Source organism: Eucyclogobius newberryi, unplaced genomic scaffold (assembly GCF_026437365.1).
Source record: "Eucyclogobius newberryi isolate DKJ021-1_F unplaced genomic scaffold, fEucNew1.0.hap1 SCAF_10, whole genome shotgun sequence".
NCBI lineage: Eukaryota > Metazoa > Chordata > Actinopteri > Gobiiformes > Gobiidae > Eucyclogobius > Eucyclogobius newberryi.
The window spans coordinates 4,092,741-4,109,463 of NW_027315724.1; the positions used below are offsets into that span (position 1 = coordinate 4,092,741).

Below are 16,723 nucleotides of genomic sequence, written 5' to 3' on the forward strand. Positions count from 1 at the left end.
CAGTGAGGTAAAGTAACAAGTTACTTTTAAAAGTAACGCTACCCAACACTAGCTGCCACACACAGTAGAGACAAACCTTAGTCTAGACTTAGGTTCAGGAGCAGGACCACGCCTCAACCTCCTCCAGCCACTCCTGCACTCTTTAACCACACCTCTAATTACCCAGAAGCCCTATTTATACAGGCTTAGCGCTGCATCTCTGGGTGTCTCTTCTCTCTCGTGCCCACACTCCCACCCCATGTTCGTCTTGACCTTAACGCATCATCATGTAAAGGAAGAGGAGCTCCCATCCTGAGTCTCTGCCCAGTCAACTCTATTCGATCTATCCTCATCAGAGTCCCCCTCATCGTCATTATCACTATTATCAGGAAGTTTCCCCTCGTATTTCATTGTTGTGGCGTGGTCTTTGCTTGTGAACCAGCGTCATTTGAATAAAACTCAACAAAATATTCATTTTTAAAGCTGCCTCACTCATGGGATTTACAGCATGTGTGCACGAAATACGGCTAAAGGAAATTAAAATCAAGCCTAATTATATATATATATATATATATATATATATATATATATATATATATATATATATATATATATATATATGGTACTATATTGTTATGCGAAAGGTTACGCGCTGGCCTTCTCGTGTTTACACAACTAGAAGGCACGGGGAGAGTTCCTGTGACAAGCAGAGCAACCTGCAGCAGGAGACCAGTTTGTAAAAGATTCCTAATGAGAGATAGATTAAGGGGCTGTACATTTTGAGCAGGTAAAAGTGCTTTTCATGTACAGTTTGGCGTTTGTTCGAAGTTGGCGTACATGGCACACTATCTCTGAATTTAGCATACGGTTTGGACAACAAACCCAAACAGTGCATTGTTATATTCATACAGCTGATAATATGCACGGATTCTGCTGTGAAAAAGTTTGATAAATAAGGGCCAGAGTCAGTTTGACGGCGACAGCAGGAATGAGGCGCTCCCTTTCTCAGTGGACGAGCGGGAGGGAAAGTCCAGAATAGATGTCAAAAATCATGAGTGGACAATCCCAACTTAAAGCTGGTGTTGTGTGAATATGATGTGGAGAAACAGGTCCCAGGCTGAAAATAAAAGAGCTTATTGATATATGATGTTCTCATAAGCCGCGATAATAAACTGTCATGAGGAGCTCAGATTTCCATGGACACAGTTTGTTTCTTTAGCCCCCCCCCCCCCCCCTCTCCACTCCCCCTCCCCCCCTCTCCACCCCCTCTCCCCCTCCCCCCCTCTCCACCCCCTCCCCCCCTCTCCACCCCCTCTCCCCCTCCCCCCCTCTCCACTCCCTCTCCCCCTCCCCCCCTCTCCACCCCCTCTCCCCCTCCCCCCCTCTCCACTCCCTCTCCCCCTCCCCCCCTCTCCACCCCCTCTCCCCCTCCCCCCCTCTCCACTCCCCCTCCCCCCCTCTCCACCCCCTCTCCCCCTCCCCCCCTCTCCACCCCCTCCCCCCCTCTCCACCCCCTCTCCCCCTCCCCCCCTCTCCACTCCCTCTCCCCCTCCCCCCCTCTCCACCCCCTCTCCCCCTCCCCCCCTCTCCACTCCCTCTCCCCCTCCCCCCCCTCTCCACTCCCTCTCCCCCTCCCCCCCTCTCCACCCCCTCTCCCCCTCCCCCCCTCTCCACTCCCTCTCCCCCTCCCCCCCTCCCCCCCTCCTCTCCCTCTGAGCTATCTCAAGACTTTCGGAAACATTTATGTTGATCTTTAATAGAAATTTATTGATTTTATTTTTTCAATACAGAAGGCAACTGGCTCTAATTTATTTCATAAATCTGAGGATAAAAGTTAAAACCCAGGTGCTGTAAAATGTAACACATTTTACATTTTAAAACGTTTTCCGTGCTGTGAACAAGCTGCATTTACATAAATCTGACTCGTGCTTGGGCTAAAGGAGGAACCTCTTCCTGTCTTCATGGAAATATTGTACCTTTACCAATACTATTCCACATATCTATCTCCACGGAGAATGCTCCAAAGTATGGCTTTAACAATCCCCATGGGTTTGTGCCGCTGTGTCAGAGCAGTTGAGGCACGAGGCCTGGTCAGAGCAACAGCCCTCAGGACAAAAGTGTCCCTGCAGCATCACAATCAACCTTCAGCAGGAGCCAGGAGAGGCAACAGGAAAGCCCATAAGGATAGAGGAGAGTTATATGGATTTTTTTTGTGAGCCAAATCAAGAACAATAAATGAGCCGTTTCAGGGACAATTATAAATCTTTATTTGGAACAACAAGTTTGACTTTTAACTTAACAGTGAAACTCCGGGTGTACGCTGACTCCAGCGCCGGTTATAACAACTTCAGTCCACTGCAAAAACAGATTCACGTGGTTTTGTTTGAGGACACTCGTCTAATGACCAGAAAGCTGCCCCAGACCGCTGCAGTGTCCAGCAAAGATAGATTTCTTGTGGATTCTTTTGGCGTCCCCGCACGGGCCCCGGACCCGCACCCACAGTGCAGTGGGAGAGGACAGTCTGCACCTGGACTGGAGTCAGTGTACTGTATACCAGGCGTTAAGCTATTTTCATCCAAAAGCACACACTTAAATTAAATAGAAAAATGGTGTTTGGAGCCTCTGTGTGGCACATCTGGGCTCAGTCGAACAGACTTTATGCTCACAGACACAGAGTCACTTTCGGAGGATGCTCATCTGCAGACACTCGTGTTTCAAAGCCACCAGCTCAGTCTTATAGCTGTTGTTCTTATCAGTATCAGTGAACACACAAGCATACTTCTTGGTGGACAGTGGTGTTTCCATCGTAACAGAGCCTGCGATAATGTCGGCGTGGGAAGGGGAGGAGGCGGAGGCTCTGGGGCAGACAGCGGACAGTAAAGTCATGAGAGCACGGCCCACGTCGTTACGTGCGCCTTCGTTCACAAAGCAATACAGAATGGGGTCCGCCACACAGTTGAGGCTGGTCAGGGCCAGACATACGTGGTAAGCAGCGAACAGGCTCTCCTCAGAGCTGCAGTCACAGGGCCTCCTCAGGAACATGACGGAACGCACTAGAAGCAGCACGTGGTACGGTCCAAAGCACAGCAACACAATCAGGATGAGGCTCAGAGCCAGACGCTGAATCTTGGCCTTCTCCTGTCGCTCTGTAGAGACGTTACAGCGCACTGCTGCCAGGATACCACGGTACGCCACCAGCATTGCAGTCCAAGGGCCCAGGAAGCCCAGAAATGTCCTGTACAGGTTCATGCCCGCCACCCAGTCCTGCATGGGGTACTTCTCAAAGCAAAAGGTGTGGTTGAAGCGGTCCTGGAACAGCTCATCGTGGAACAGCGGAGCAGAGTTGGCCACAATCTCAATTATCCACACCACGGCACTGACCAGCATGGCTGCAGAAGACACACATGTCAGTTACTAGGTAGAGCCCCAGATGCTCGCTTACAAAGGCTGGCAGTACGGAAGCAGAAAATACAGATTGAACACAAGGCCTGGGGTCTCATTTACAAAGCATGTGTTCGTTGAAAAATTTTGTGTACGTGACCTTCAATGTTAAGTTTGCGATCCCTAAAAAGACATTTTGACAAGGAAATGATCAGTTCAGTCCACAAACTCTTCCATCTTTCAGGGATGAAGCAGAGGGAGATCTGTGGTGAGCAAGTTTGTGTTTTGTCTGTACATGCACTTTTATTAAGAATTCTACAGTTGTGGAAAAGACACTCCTGATGGGAGTAATCCCTCATTAGTCCAAATGTGATCTATGCTAGAAAAAGTTAGTTTAAAAAAACATATATTAACCAGATGACAACCTTAGAAGACCCTGTGACACAGCAGACCGAACAGAAGCACAACTAGAACAATTTTGGCCAAAATATCTAATTGCTATATTTTTTAACAAGCATTAGAAAAAAATAAAATGTTACGTGTTGTTATGTTTATTTCTTTATTATTTTATTTTCTGGCCTGAAAGCTTTATTTGACAGGACAATGCACTTAACTATTGCATAACTAGCGAAGCACCAGTTAAACATGTCCAGGAGCTGTAACATTTGAGAGAAGACTGAAACCTGAACTGCAAAACTAACCCAAGGATTTTCATTTGCAGAATTTCAGAATATATTTGAGGTCTGAACTGCAGCGTCAGCAGCTTTAACACATACAGCACACACTTAAACATTTGCAGTCTTCACAATTTGGTAATTGCGATCACTCCAGAATAAAAGGCACTGACCTGTCTTGACACGGCGCACCTTGGCAAAGCGCAGAGGATAGGCCACGGCGAGGAAGCGGTCCAGGGAGATGCAGCACAGGAAGGCGATGCTCACGTAGATGTTGGTGTAGAAGATGAAGCCGAACAGCTTGCAGCTCTCCTGGCCGTGGATCCAATCGTCGCGCTGCAGAAAGTAGTCGATCCACAGCGGCAGCGTGGAGATGTACAGCAGATCAGCCACGGATAAGTTGATCAGGTACACGCCCAGCTCGTTCCTCTGCCGTACCTGCAACACAGCGGGCTACTGCGGTCACATGGCCAACAACACGGGGCCTATGCAGTCTAGGGATGGGACAATAAACAATAATAGTGCTGATAGCAACAAGAAAAAGAAAGATATTAATAGTTTGTGATAATTTCAGTTATCCCACCAGATTATGCAGGAAAAAGCTATTTATCCATGATGCAAAAAATACATAATATTGTGAATGTTTGCAATCATGCTGCAAAAAGAGCTCATGACATTGAAATTAATTTGTAAACCATCAAATAAGTACATAAATACTCTGTGCTCCAAATTATTATGCAAATTATATTTTTCTCCAAATAGTCAACATAAATGACAGTCATCATAAGTGTACAATTCAAACGTCACTGGACAAACCTCCCAATGAACAGTATTATTATTTTTTAGTACAAATTGAAAATGCACTGTTCCAAATGATTCTGCACAACAGGGTTTCCGACCATATTATTGTTGTAAAGAAACTAAAAATGGTCATTTATTAAATTAGCAGGTCACATTTACTGAAATTAAAAGCTATTTCAATCAAAACATCTGAACAGATCAAGTTACATTTGAACATAGGAGCCATTATTTGACAGGAGCTTCATAATTCTTGCATCCATTGAACTTGTGAGTTTGTGGAGTTTCTGCTTGAGTTTCTTTGTAGGATGTCAGAAAATCCTCCCAGAGCTGCTGTTCTGATGAGAACTGCCTCCTGCCCTCATAGATCCTTCACTTAAGGAGGTTCCAAAGGTTCTCAATAGGGTTGAGGTCAGGGGAGGATGAGTTTCTCTTCTTTTATGACCATAGCATGCATTGTCCTGCATCAAGAGGATTTTGTACCATGGAAGAAAGTGGTCAGTCAGAAACTCAGCATACTTGACAGAGGTCATTTTCACACCTCCATGGGTCTTAAAGCGGCTGAACAGCTCTATTCTCACGATTTTGGCCCAAAACATCACTCCGCCTCCTGCTTGTTGACATCGCAGCCTTGTTTGGACATGTTGAGCGTCCACCAACCATCCACCACTCATTCAATCCGAACAATCCAGGGTTGCACGGCACTCATCAGTGAACAAAACTGAAATTAGTCTCCATGCATTTCTGGCCCCACCGGGGCCGTTTCTGCTTGTGAGAATTGGTTAAGTTTGGCCGAAAATGTTTCTGCAGAACTTCAAGCCTCTGGAGGATCTACACCTTGATGTTCGTGGGACTCCAGGGGCACCAGCAGCTTTAAACAGGGGCACCAGCAACTTTAAATACCTGTTTGCTGCTTTGTAATGGCATTTTAGCAGCTGCTCTCTTAATCTGATGTATTTGTCCGGCAAAAACATTTGTCATTGTGCCTTTATCTGCACAAATCTGTGTGTGCTCTGAATCAGCTACAAATCTCTTAACAGTACGGTGATCACGCTTGCAGGTACAGAGTGCTTCCTGGAGGATGGGCTGAAACAGGGAAGCATGCTGCGCCACTCACCAGGCTGACTCATCCAGGCTGACTCATCCTGGTGAGTAGGCCCAGTCCGTCTGCTCATCCGAAGGGAAGGATAGAGACTGTTCTCTAGCTAAAGACTGCAAGAATCAAATTAAAAAAACACTTTGGGCACATATACAAGGTACCAATAGCACTGTAAGAAGGTTAAAAGCTCTGAAAAATCGATTTAGCATGATATGGCCCCCTTTAAGTCATTGTTATTTGCATATCTTGTGGTTGCATTATCCTCGCTAATGAACTAACTCCTGAGTTCACAGCTCACAGCACAGTCTGGGGTGATTTATGTAGTCCACTGGTCCCTTCTTATGACGCTAATGCATTTCTGGTGACAAACAGGGTTTTTGAACATGTTATAGAAGGATATTCCTTTCTTTTGATACTTGTTCATAAAACCCACAGCATCGCATATTCAGTGAGAATAGAGTGGTGAAGGAAATGGACTCAAGTTCACGCTGTGTTTCCCATGGCATGCTTCGAATGCCTGGGTTTCAAGTCCTTCAAGTGCCTTTTTGCAAACTCCAGGTGGGCTGTCATGTGCCTTATGCTGAGGAGTGGCTTTTATACAGGCCTGATTGGTAGAGTGCTGCAGAGACGGTTGAACTTGTGGAGGGTTCTCTCTCCACAGAGAAACACTGGAGATCTGTCACTGCCAGTGACCATAAGGTTCTTGGGTAGTTTATGTAGAATTTAGAACATCTCTGGATGTTGTAAGACTGTCTTTGCTGACACGTCTCTGCAACATCACGTGGCGGTCGGGGACATTGTCTCTGGACTGGCAGACCGGGGTGGTGGTCCCTCTGTTCAAGAAGGGGGACCGGTGTGTTCCAACAACAGAGGGATCACACTCCTCAGACTCCCCGGTAAGGTCTAATCCGACCAATAGTAGAACCTCAGATTCAGTAGCAGCAGAGTGGTTTAGGTCCTGGTGGTGGAACACTGGACCAGCTCTAGACTCTCCATCGGGTGCTCGAGGGTTCATGGGAGTTTGCCCAACCAGTCCACATGTGCTTTGTGGATCTTGAGAAGGCTTTCGACCTTGTCCCTCGGGGTGTCCTTTTGGGGGTGCTCCGGGAGTACGGGGTCCGGGGCCCTTTGCTCAGGGCTGTCAGGTCCCTGTATGACCGGAGCAGGAGCTGTGTTCACTGCCGACAGTAAGTCAGACCTGTTCCCAGTGCATGATGGACTCCTCAGGGCTGCCCTTTGTCACCGGTTCTGTTCATAGTTTTTATGGACAGAATCTCTAGGCGCAGTCAGGGGTCGGAGGCTGTGGTCAGGGGTCAGAGGGTGTCCAGTTTGGGGACCACAGGATCTCATCTCTGCTGTTTGCAGACGATGTTGTCCTGATGGCTCCATCAAACCCGGACCTGCAGCTGCACTGGGACGGTTTGAGCCGAGTGTGAAGCAGCTTCGTTGAGAATCAGCTCCAAATCCAAGGCCAAAGTTCTCAACCAGGAAAAGGTGGCTTGCCCTCTTCAGGTGGGTGGGGAGTCCTTGCCCCAAGGGGAGGAGTTCAAGTATCTCTGGGTCTTGTTCACGAGTGAGGGAAGGATGGACCGTGACCATTGACAGGCAGCTCGGTGCAGCGTCTGCAGTGATGCGCCTCTCTGGGGAGGTGTTTCAGACATGTCCCACCGGAAAGAGGCCCCGTGGAAGACCCAGGACACGCTGGAGGGACTATGTCTCTCGGCTGGCCTGGAATCCCCCAGAGGAGTTTGAAGAAGTGTCTGGGGAGAAGGAAGTCTGGGAGTCCCTGCTTAGACTGCTGCCCCGGCGACCCGGCCTCGGATAAGCGGAAGATGGATGGAATTTGTATTCAGACATAGCAATATAATGAAGGAAATGTATTACATTGGGTATGGGCATTTCTGATTTGGTTAAATATAGTAAGATATCATCTGCATTGCAGGATATTTTATGCTCCATCCCATCAATTGAGACACAATAAATTGTCTCTGAATGTCTAATATTGGGCCAATGGTTCCAAGTTCAAAGCAAACAAAAGGGGGGGCCAAGCACAGCCCTGTCTTACCCCTCTTTCCAAAATCAGTGAGACTATCAAGTGACCATTCATTTTAATTCTTGTTGTTGGGCAATCGTAAAGAGCCTCAATATTTTGTATTATTAAATCATCTATTTTAAATTTGGTTAGCAGTTTAAATAAATAAGACCAGCAAACAGAATCATATATTATATATTAAATGTATATAACATTCATTATGTTCTTATTATTTATATAACATTCAAATCATCTTCTCATCTTGCTAATAAATCCTGTCTGATCATTGAGAATAATTCAGTAGAAGAGTATTTGTTCCATTTTATGACCTCATAAATGAGGTGTTGAGGATATAAATAGGATAAGACACCGTCAAATCGATCCTTCGCTTCTTCAGGATATGATGGATTCTTTCCAAGCCGGAGGGATCTGGCGTGTTTTTAAGGGCACAGATGAAAGTTGATAGTAAGTGTGTCTTACAGATTCTGAGGTGAACCCATCACGCCCAGAGATGTATTGTTTTTATTCTTTTGATTGCACTTTGAAGTTCAGTAGTTATTTCATCGCCTAATTTTTGTTTTTGCTCTCCGGTCATGGCAGGTAAATTAAGAGTGTCTTTGTTTCCTGATAGTATCATTTCATAGTATCTTTGTTTGGAGCAAAGAGCTTTTTTTCCTGTGAGATCTGGCCATTTATCTCACCTCTGGTTTTTTCACTTCCTGCAGCATTTGAAGATCCTTGTTTTCAGCATGTTTAGCTTCCAGCAGCTTTAGTTTGTTTTGCTTTTGTTTCTTTTTGGCCGAGGCGACAGAAATGACTTTTCCCCTCAAAACTGCCTTTACTGTATCCCAGAGAATGGGTGGAGAAACTTCACCCTTGTTGTTTTCCTCTACATACGTCTCATTGTCCACTGTCCTTTTTTTATTTACAAATTGTGGGTCATTGACTAGACTAGAATTAAATCTCCAAAGTGTGTTTTTTTGTTTCCGTTCCAAATCTACAGTGGTAGCTCACTAGGTCACACCAGTCTATTGTACCTATTTCTGCCTCTGGAGTTTTGGACCTTTTGGAATTTTTTGTTGAAAATAAAAAAAGTAGTCCATTCTAGTATAGATCTTAGGTGGGTTTGAAAAATGTGTATATCCAATAAGGATTTCTCTAATGGGATTCGTCTCTCTCCAGCATGTAAGTTCCAGTCCCTGCCACAGACAAGGGTTCCCTCAGAGTGGTTTGCAATCAGATCTTCAGCTTCAGTATGGAAAGTGAGGTTGCTTCCTGAGCATATACATTTATCAAATTAAACACACTTCCATCAATATTTCCATTGAACAGTAAAAATCTTCCATCGTTATCTTTGTGTTCAAAACTTGGTTCAAAGGCTGTTCTGTTTAGGATCAATAGAGCCACTGCCCTCATGTTTTCACCTGTATGAGGAATAGTAAAGTCTGTATAATCGGTATAATGCATCTGCACTCTGAATCCTCCAGGTTGTCCAGTTTGTCAAAACATGACCTGGTTTGTCAATTCAGCCACATTGGTTTGCAAAGTCGAGACGGTGTCCCTCAGATCAGAGACTTCTTCCTTGGCCGCTGTGGCTCGGGTGTCCAGTTTGCCATCCTTGGATTTCAAATCGCGCTTTCCCGCCAGGGCCGCATCCATCTCAAATCATGCAGGGCCGCGTCTATCTTTGTGTCCCCTGTCTTTATATGTAGTCAGTAAACTCCCGTAAAGCCGCCCGGGGTGGGTTTATCTCTGAGTCTCCGCTGCAGATGAATCAGATCTGGAGCTGAAGCTGGAGCGATCACATGATATAGCCAGAACACTAGCGGAGCTTGACCTGGGGCCTGAGCAAGCGGTGACTGATGCAGTTGGGCACCGCCCACGTCTGGGCGCGCAGGGGCTAGTGCCGAAAGGGAGCTAGTTAGCTTGGATATAGCATAGCTAGCCTGGTTGTCATCGGAATGTCATCGATATAAGCAGCAGCGTAGAGCTCAGCTCCTCTCAGCAGCTCATCAATGAGCTGTTGGAATTTTGCTGGTGCTCCGTGTAGACCAAAGATCATCATTCGGGTCTTGTGAGGTCTTTGGACGCTTCCTCAAGGGGTACTTGCCAATACCCCTTGCAGAGGTCTAAAGCCGTTCGATCAGTTCATCTATACTTGGCATTGGGTAGAGGTCAAATGCAGACACAGCATTTAACTTCAATGTTCACACAGAATCTGAGCTTTGGATCTTCTTTCTTGGGAACCAAGAGCACAGAGCTGCAAAACTTACTATGAGATGTTTCAATAATTCCAGTTTCCAGCATCTCCACCACTTCTTTCTTTAACCCTGGAACAGTTCAGCTGGAATGCAGCCGGTGGTGTCTCTGCTGTTCTGGAGAATGTAGACAGATCTGGTGCTGGATGAGGTGAGTCGACCCAGGTCTCACACTGAAGAGTTGATTGGATATTGATACTTAGGCCCTTTTGTGCTCAGATAACTCACATCAGGAAACAATGGTGCCTCTGTTGACAAAGGGAAGTACTACTCCAGAAGCTCTTCTTTATAGATGACGGCACATGCACATGCAGCAAAGCTCATCCCACTCTTTAAGCAGACTGATGGCATCAGCTTTGGCCATATCTGTAGTTTCTTTAGAGGGTCTATGGATCCCTTTCTTTAATCCACATACGAATTCCGGAAGGAAGTGAAAATTGTTCCAAGATTATTGTATCTCTGATTTGTTCTTTGGCATTTGTCTTTGGGTCCATCATTTTGTTGTAGAGCTCCTTCAGTCGGACCTGTAGCTCCAGCGGAATCTCTTCTTCCAGCTCCGACAAACCAAACCTCAGCCGTTAAGCCACTGTGCTGACCTCCAACCTTTGTAAGACAGCACGTTTCACTTTGTCATAGTTCATCCTGTCATGTAAGCAGAACATAATTTGCTAGTTACTGTAAGAGTGGTGCAAGCCGTAGAGCTCACGCACCGTAAGGTCACTGGCACGCATGTGTAATGCTTTTGAATGTGCACAAGTAATGTTCAATGTCCTCATCAGTGTGAGCACTTTTGACCTTTCCTGTTGTTTATTATTGTGTTGTATTACCTGGAGTACATTTAGTCATACTGAGAGCTCATCGCTCATCCTGTTGTTGCATTAGATCTGACAGTTTTTCTTCAGGTATTGTCTGGTTGACATAATCTTCACTGGATCCCACTGTTGTCAAATGTGACCAATGTGGTCAAAAGTACTGTTCGAGGCAGACTCAAGAAAAAATCCTTTTTTTAAATTCAAAGTGGTAAAGCGTTTCAAAATACTATGCTTAATAGGAGCAAAAGCAACAGAAATGAATAGAACTAAGGAAAGAACCCGACATGTACCAGGTTTCACTGATGTTCTCCCCAGTTGTTGTCACCAGACTATATGCTCCTCCAGCAGGTAAGTTCAATTTATTTTTGTAATGCCCAAAGTCACAATAGCAGTTGCCTCGAGAGGCTACAGTGAAAAAACAGATCAAACTATGTTCAAATGTGTAAGGACACTCAAGTAAAACCAAAACTTTAACATTAGCAAAGGAAATATTATTGCCCATTTATATGGATCTAAATCTCATTAATTTAAAGTGTTATAATCAAACCATTAACAGTTAAGAGTTCACCCCTCCACATGGTCTGGCCCGTGACTTCACCCTGAGGTTATAAAAATGCCCCCCCCCCCCCATGTTTAAAAGGAACTGTGTGCTGTGTTCTAATTTAATTGAAGGAAACTAAAAAAAAGACGAAACAAGCTGTTTGGTTGGACAGATGACAGTAACTCACCCTCGAGGGGGTTGACGTGAGTGGGGTTTGGGGACTTGTGTTTGAGGTGGTCTTACCTGCATGTACGCAGCCCACAGAGCCATGCAGTTGGTGGGCAGCCCGAGCACGATGACTATGATGTATAGAGTGGGCTGGAAGTACTGGTCCACTTTACTGTCCACATCACAGAAGGAGATGTTGCACATAGCTCTGTGTGGAAGGGGCCAGCATAGCCCCGAGACTCCCTCAGGGGTCCCTCGCTGACAGTGGCGCAAATGACACCTCTCCTGCTCCAGGACATGTCATACTGGTTTGGTCCGTGTCCGAGAGTCCACAGTGAGGTCCTCACTGGGCTCAGAAGGTCCACACGGTGCCTCAGAGCAGGTCAGAAGGTTCACACTGCACCTTAGAGCGGATCAGAAGGTCTACACTACACCTCCAAGTGGATCAGAAGGTCCACACTGTGCCCCAAAGTGAGTTAGAATGTCCATACTGTGCCTTAGAGCAGGTCAGAAGGTCCACACTGTGTCTCAGAGCAGGTCAGAAGGTCCACACTGTGTCTCAGAGCAGGTCAGAAGGTCCACACTTCATCTCAGAGCAGGTCAGAAGGTCCACACTTCATCTCAGAGCAGGTCAGAAGGTCCACACTGTGTCTCAGAGCAGGTCAGAAGGTCCACACTGTGTTTCAGAGCAGGTCAGAAGGTCCACACTGTGTTTCAGAGCAGGTCAGAAGGTCCACACTGTGTCTCAGAGCAGGTCAGAAGGTCCACACTGTGTCTCAGAGCAGGTCAGAAGGTCCACACTGTGTTTCAGAGCAGGTCAGAAGGTCCACACTGTGTTTCAGAGCAGGTCAGAAGGTCCACACTGTGTTTCAGAGCAGGTCAGAAGGTCCACACTGTGCCTCAGAGCAGGTCAGAAGGTCCACACTGTGTCTCAGAGCAGGTCAGAAGGTCCACACTGTCTCAGAGCAGGTCAGAAGGTCCACACTTCATCTCACAGAGGGTCCGAAGGTCATCTGTCAGTGTACTGCACAGAACACAAAAATGGGTTGGCAGGTCATATCGGTACAATTCAAACACAAATCATGAAACAATTTGGTTGATCTGAAATTCCCGTTTCAGGAATCAAGGGCCAAAATCCATATAAATTACACAATAGTAATGATTTTCCAAATAGTAATACCTGATAACATCTTTATATTGTTTTTTAAACGGTTAGTTTCGAGTGTCAGTTCTATATAAACTATACATAGACAGAGGGATGAACGACTCTTCATCTGCCTGGAGGAACCGTCCTGCAGATGAAACACCCTCTATCCTCCTGAGTGGTTCTGGCTCCACAATCTAACTGATGTAAATAATGGAACGATGGAGGATGAAAAATGGGACATTATCCACTTGCTAATTTCCTATGAACATTGTTTGGTCTGTTTTTCACTGTCGCCATTCGAGGCGACTGCCGTTGGGATTTTGGGCGTTACAAAAATAAATGTAACTGAGTTTTAGAGCTCAGCTCTACTTCCTGTCATTTTGAACAAACAAACAATCAGACCTTTGAAATATAATTGAAAGCAAAACTAAGTAACTTAAGCGATAGCTCTCCCAATGCAGCTCTCAGCAGAGTTATTGATTTGACATCAAGTTGTTTTGTACATACTGTGTATAGTTACACGCTCATCTGAGGGCTAAATGTGGGAGATTGGGTTTGTGGGAAATGGGATAAATAAACACAGAGGGCAGCGGTGCAGGAACGTCTGGGAACGTAGGGTATCCACTTTTCTGAGATGTTTGGTACCGTGACTGGGCTGGAAGCTGTTCGGGGCCCTTCATTAGAAAGGGACGTCCGTCCATTTTACAATTTTTAATATTTTCAGCTTTAGGGTTCACTGCATACTTAAATGCACAATCAATGAATTAATTATATATGTCATTATTTAATTAAAAGCTTCTAATTAATTAATTAAATGTGCAATGAGTCGATTTAAAGTAAAATGGATTAATTAAATGTAGGAACAATGAATTACATGTACAATTAATTAATTTAATGGTCAATTCATTAATTCAAAGAACAATTAAAGCTTAACATTAAAAATATCTATTCAATTAATTCATGATTTCATGGTGTTGGTGCAAACATTAAAATCATCTGTCAGACTTACTCGTCAAACTCAGAGGGCGGGACTTAGACTGCTCTGATGGACAACTGTGGAAATGTATTTCTGTTGTTTCCCTAAAGCCCCGAGGCATGTGGCGGTGAAGCCGTAACCTCCTGGTGTCAGAACAGCACAAACAGGACAAGGACACTGGAGACAGCAGAGGCAGAGCAGCTTTGTGGTGCCGGCTCCTGTGAGGCGGGCGGGGCCGCAGAGAGGCGGGGCCGCAGAGGCGGGACCGCAGAGAGGCGGGGCCGCAGAGGCGGGACCGCAGAGGCGGGGCTCTCACCACTGCACATGCTCACAACACGCCGGGCTCTGGGATTGTGGTGACAAGATATGACCAAAACCAAAACTAACGTGTTACTGATTTGAAAAAGTAACTTGGGGAGTTCTAGATTACATGGGTGCACAAAACTAACACCTCATTCCTTGTTAATCTAAAAAAGTAATTTGAGCAGCAGACTCTGTTGAGAGCCTCATGTTGTCTTCAGACAACAAAAGACAAACAGAATCCTCCTCAGCGCAATCTTTATCATCGCACTTGGAAGAACGTATCCTTTTTCATAACACCATGTCTCCATGTGCTCATTATTCATAGGAAAATGCTAAATGTTGAAGAACTTGTGGTTGACACATTATCATGTATATAGGGACTATCATAAATATTTGACTGTTTTTTATATTGCTATCCTAAACTTTAGAACTATGTCGTTGGGCCTCAAAACTCCTGCTATGGGCTCAAAAGACACCTTTGGAATGTACTTTTGGCAACAGGAAAAATGCCGTCTGGACTGACATAGTAACACACATTAGACAAACGGAAAAATTACATTTGGACTTAATTTGGAAGTGGACATTTGACAGACTTTGGATTTATTGGGACGGTTATTTAAATTTAAATGTGCTGTGATTTAGTTTCTTTTGATGATTAGTTGTTGCGTTTTTTATTTGGACTCTCTGGTCTCTGGTTATTCTTTTTTTAATAGAGAAAAAGAAAATACAATGTGTTGAGTACAATCACTAAATAATACATATTTAACCCAGACTTACAAAGATAATTATAAGAGGTGAAAATGTTACTATTCCTTAAAAACTGCATCCTCTATTCCTTCCTCTGCTCTTTATACCAAAGTCCAACATTTTCCCAAAGTAAACTTTGAACAACATCTCTCCTGTTCAGGTTAATGCATATAAGTGGGTCAGGTTGTGCTCCTACAGTGTGTTTTGGGTGTGAGTCCCCGGCCTAATAAGCGAGTATGTGTGTGTTCTAAGTTCACGGTAAAACATATTTCACCCAGTCCTCTAAAGGTGCAGACTCCACAGTCACATGAACAGTTGTTTTTCAGAGGACAGTGAAAGCCTCTCAGGGTGCGTCCACTGTCCTGTTGGAGGTCAGACGCACATCTGTGTTCCCAGCACATGACGGATGGTGTAACAGTGATCTTTGCTTCTGCTCATCAGTAATAGCTGTTGTGTTTGTTTATTGTCTGTTCTCACATCCGTGTCTCCTCTGCTGCTCCCCGCTCCATGATCCTCTCTTTAGCATCAGGAGCTAGCTTTTCATATTTTTCTCACAACATGAGCTGGGCTTGGTCCCCCGAAAAGAACAAGCTTCTTAGAAAAGACAGACGTAGACTAAGTAAGCAGTTACACAGTGTTTGTTCCTCACAGACGCATATGAAATCACAGTAGGCTGATTCTAATGCGTCAGCTCTCAGAAGCTAAGCAGGACAGGACCTGGTTTGTACTTGGACGGGAGACCGCTGGAACACCAGGGGTCACAATGGGGCCGCTAGAGAAAATGTCATTGTGTCCATAGGCAAGACACTTCACCCACATTGTCTAGTAAAGCACTTTTGAGTGCCTTGAAGGTGGAAAAGTGCTGTATAAATACACTGTAATAATAATAAAAAAACATAGATTCTCACAGACCTTCACAGACTCTCACAGACCTTCAGAGACTCTCTCCAACTCTAACTGACCTTTACAGACTCTCACAGACTCTCATAGACCTTCGCAGACTCACAGACCTTCACAGACTTTCACAGACTCTCTCCAACTCTCACAGACCTTTACAGACTCTCACAGACCCTCATAAACCCCTCCAACTCTCACAGACCTTCACAGACTCTCACAGACCTTCACAGACCCTCACAGACCTTCACAGACTCTCACAGACCTTCACAGACTCTCACAGACCTTCACAGACTCTCACAAACCTTCACAAACCTTCACAGACTCTCACAAGCCTTCACAGACTCTCACAGACCTTCACAAACTCTCACAGACCTTCACAGACTCACAGACCTTCACAAACCCTCACAGACCTTCATAGACTCTCACAGACCTTCACAAACCCTCACAGACCTTCACAGACTCTCACAAACCTTCACAGACTCTCACAAACCTTCACAGACTCTCACAAACCTTCACAGACTCTCACAGACCTTCACAGACTCTCACAGACCTTCACAGACTCTCACAGACTCTCACAGACCTTCACAGACTCTCACAGACCTTCACAGACTCTCACAGACGCATATGAAATCACAGTAGGCTGATTCTAATGCGTCAGCTCTCGGAAGCTAAGCAGGACAGGACCTGGTTTGTACTTGGACGGGAGACCGCTGGAACACCAGGGGTCACAATGGGGCCGCTAGAGAAAATGTCATTGTGTCCATAGGCAAGACACTTCACCCACATTGTCTAGTAAAGCACTTTTGAGTGCCTTGAAGGTGGAAAAGTGCTGTATAAATACACTGTAATAATAATAAAAACATAGATTCTCACAGACCTTCACAGACTCTCACAGACCTTCACAGACTCTC

General features: G+C 45.3%; 1 protein-coding gene across 1 annotated transcript; it reads right to left on the reverse strand.

Annotated features, from left to right (window-relative positions):
* Positions 1–2,606: 2,606 nt before the first annotated feature.
* Positions 2,607–12,174, reverse strand: gpr4 (G protein-coupled receptor 4). Its single transcript, XM_072459897.1, has 3 exons — positions 11,818–12,174; positions 4,208–4,472; positions 2,607–3,368 (listed from the first exon to the last, which is right to left on the reverse strand). Exons 1-3 carry the CDS (start codon positions 11,944–11,946, stop codon positions 2,656–2,658), a joined length of 1,107 nt encoding a protein of 368 aa, XP_072315998.1. The 5' UTR covers positions 11,947–12,174; the 3' UTR covers positions 2,607–2,655.
* Positions 12,175–16,723: the final 4,549 nt, after the last annotated feature.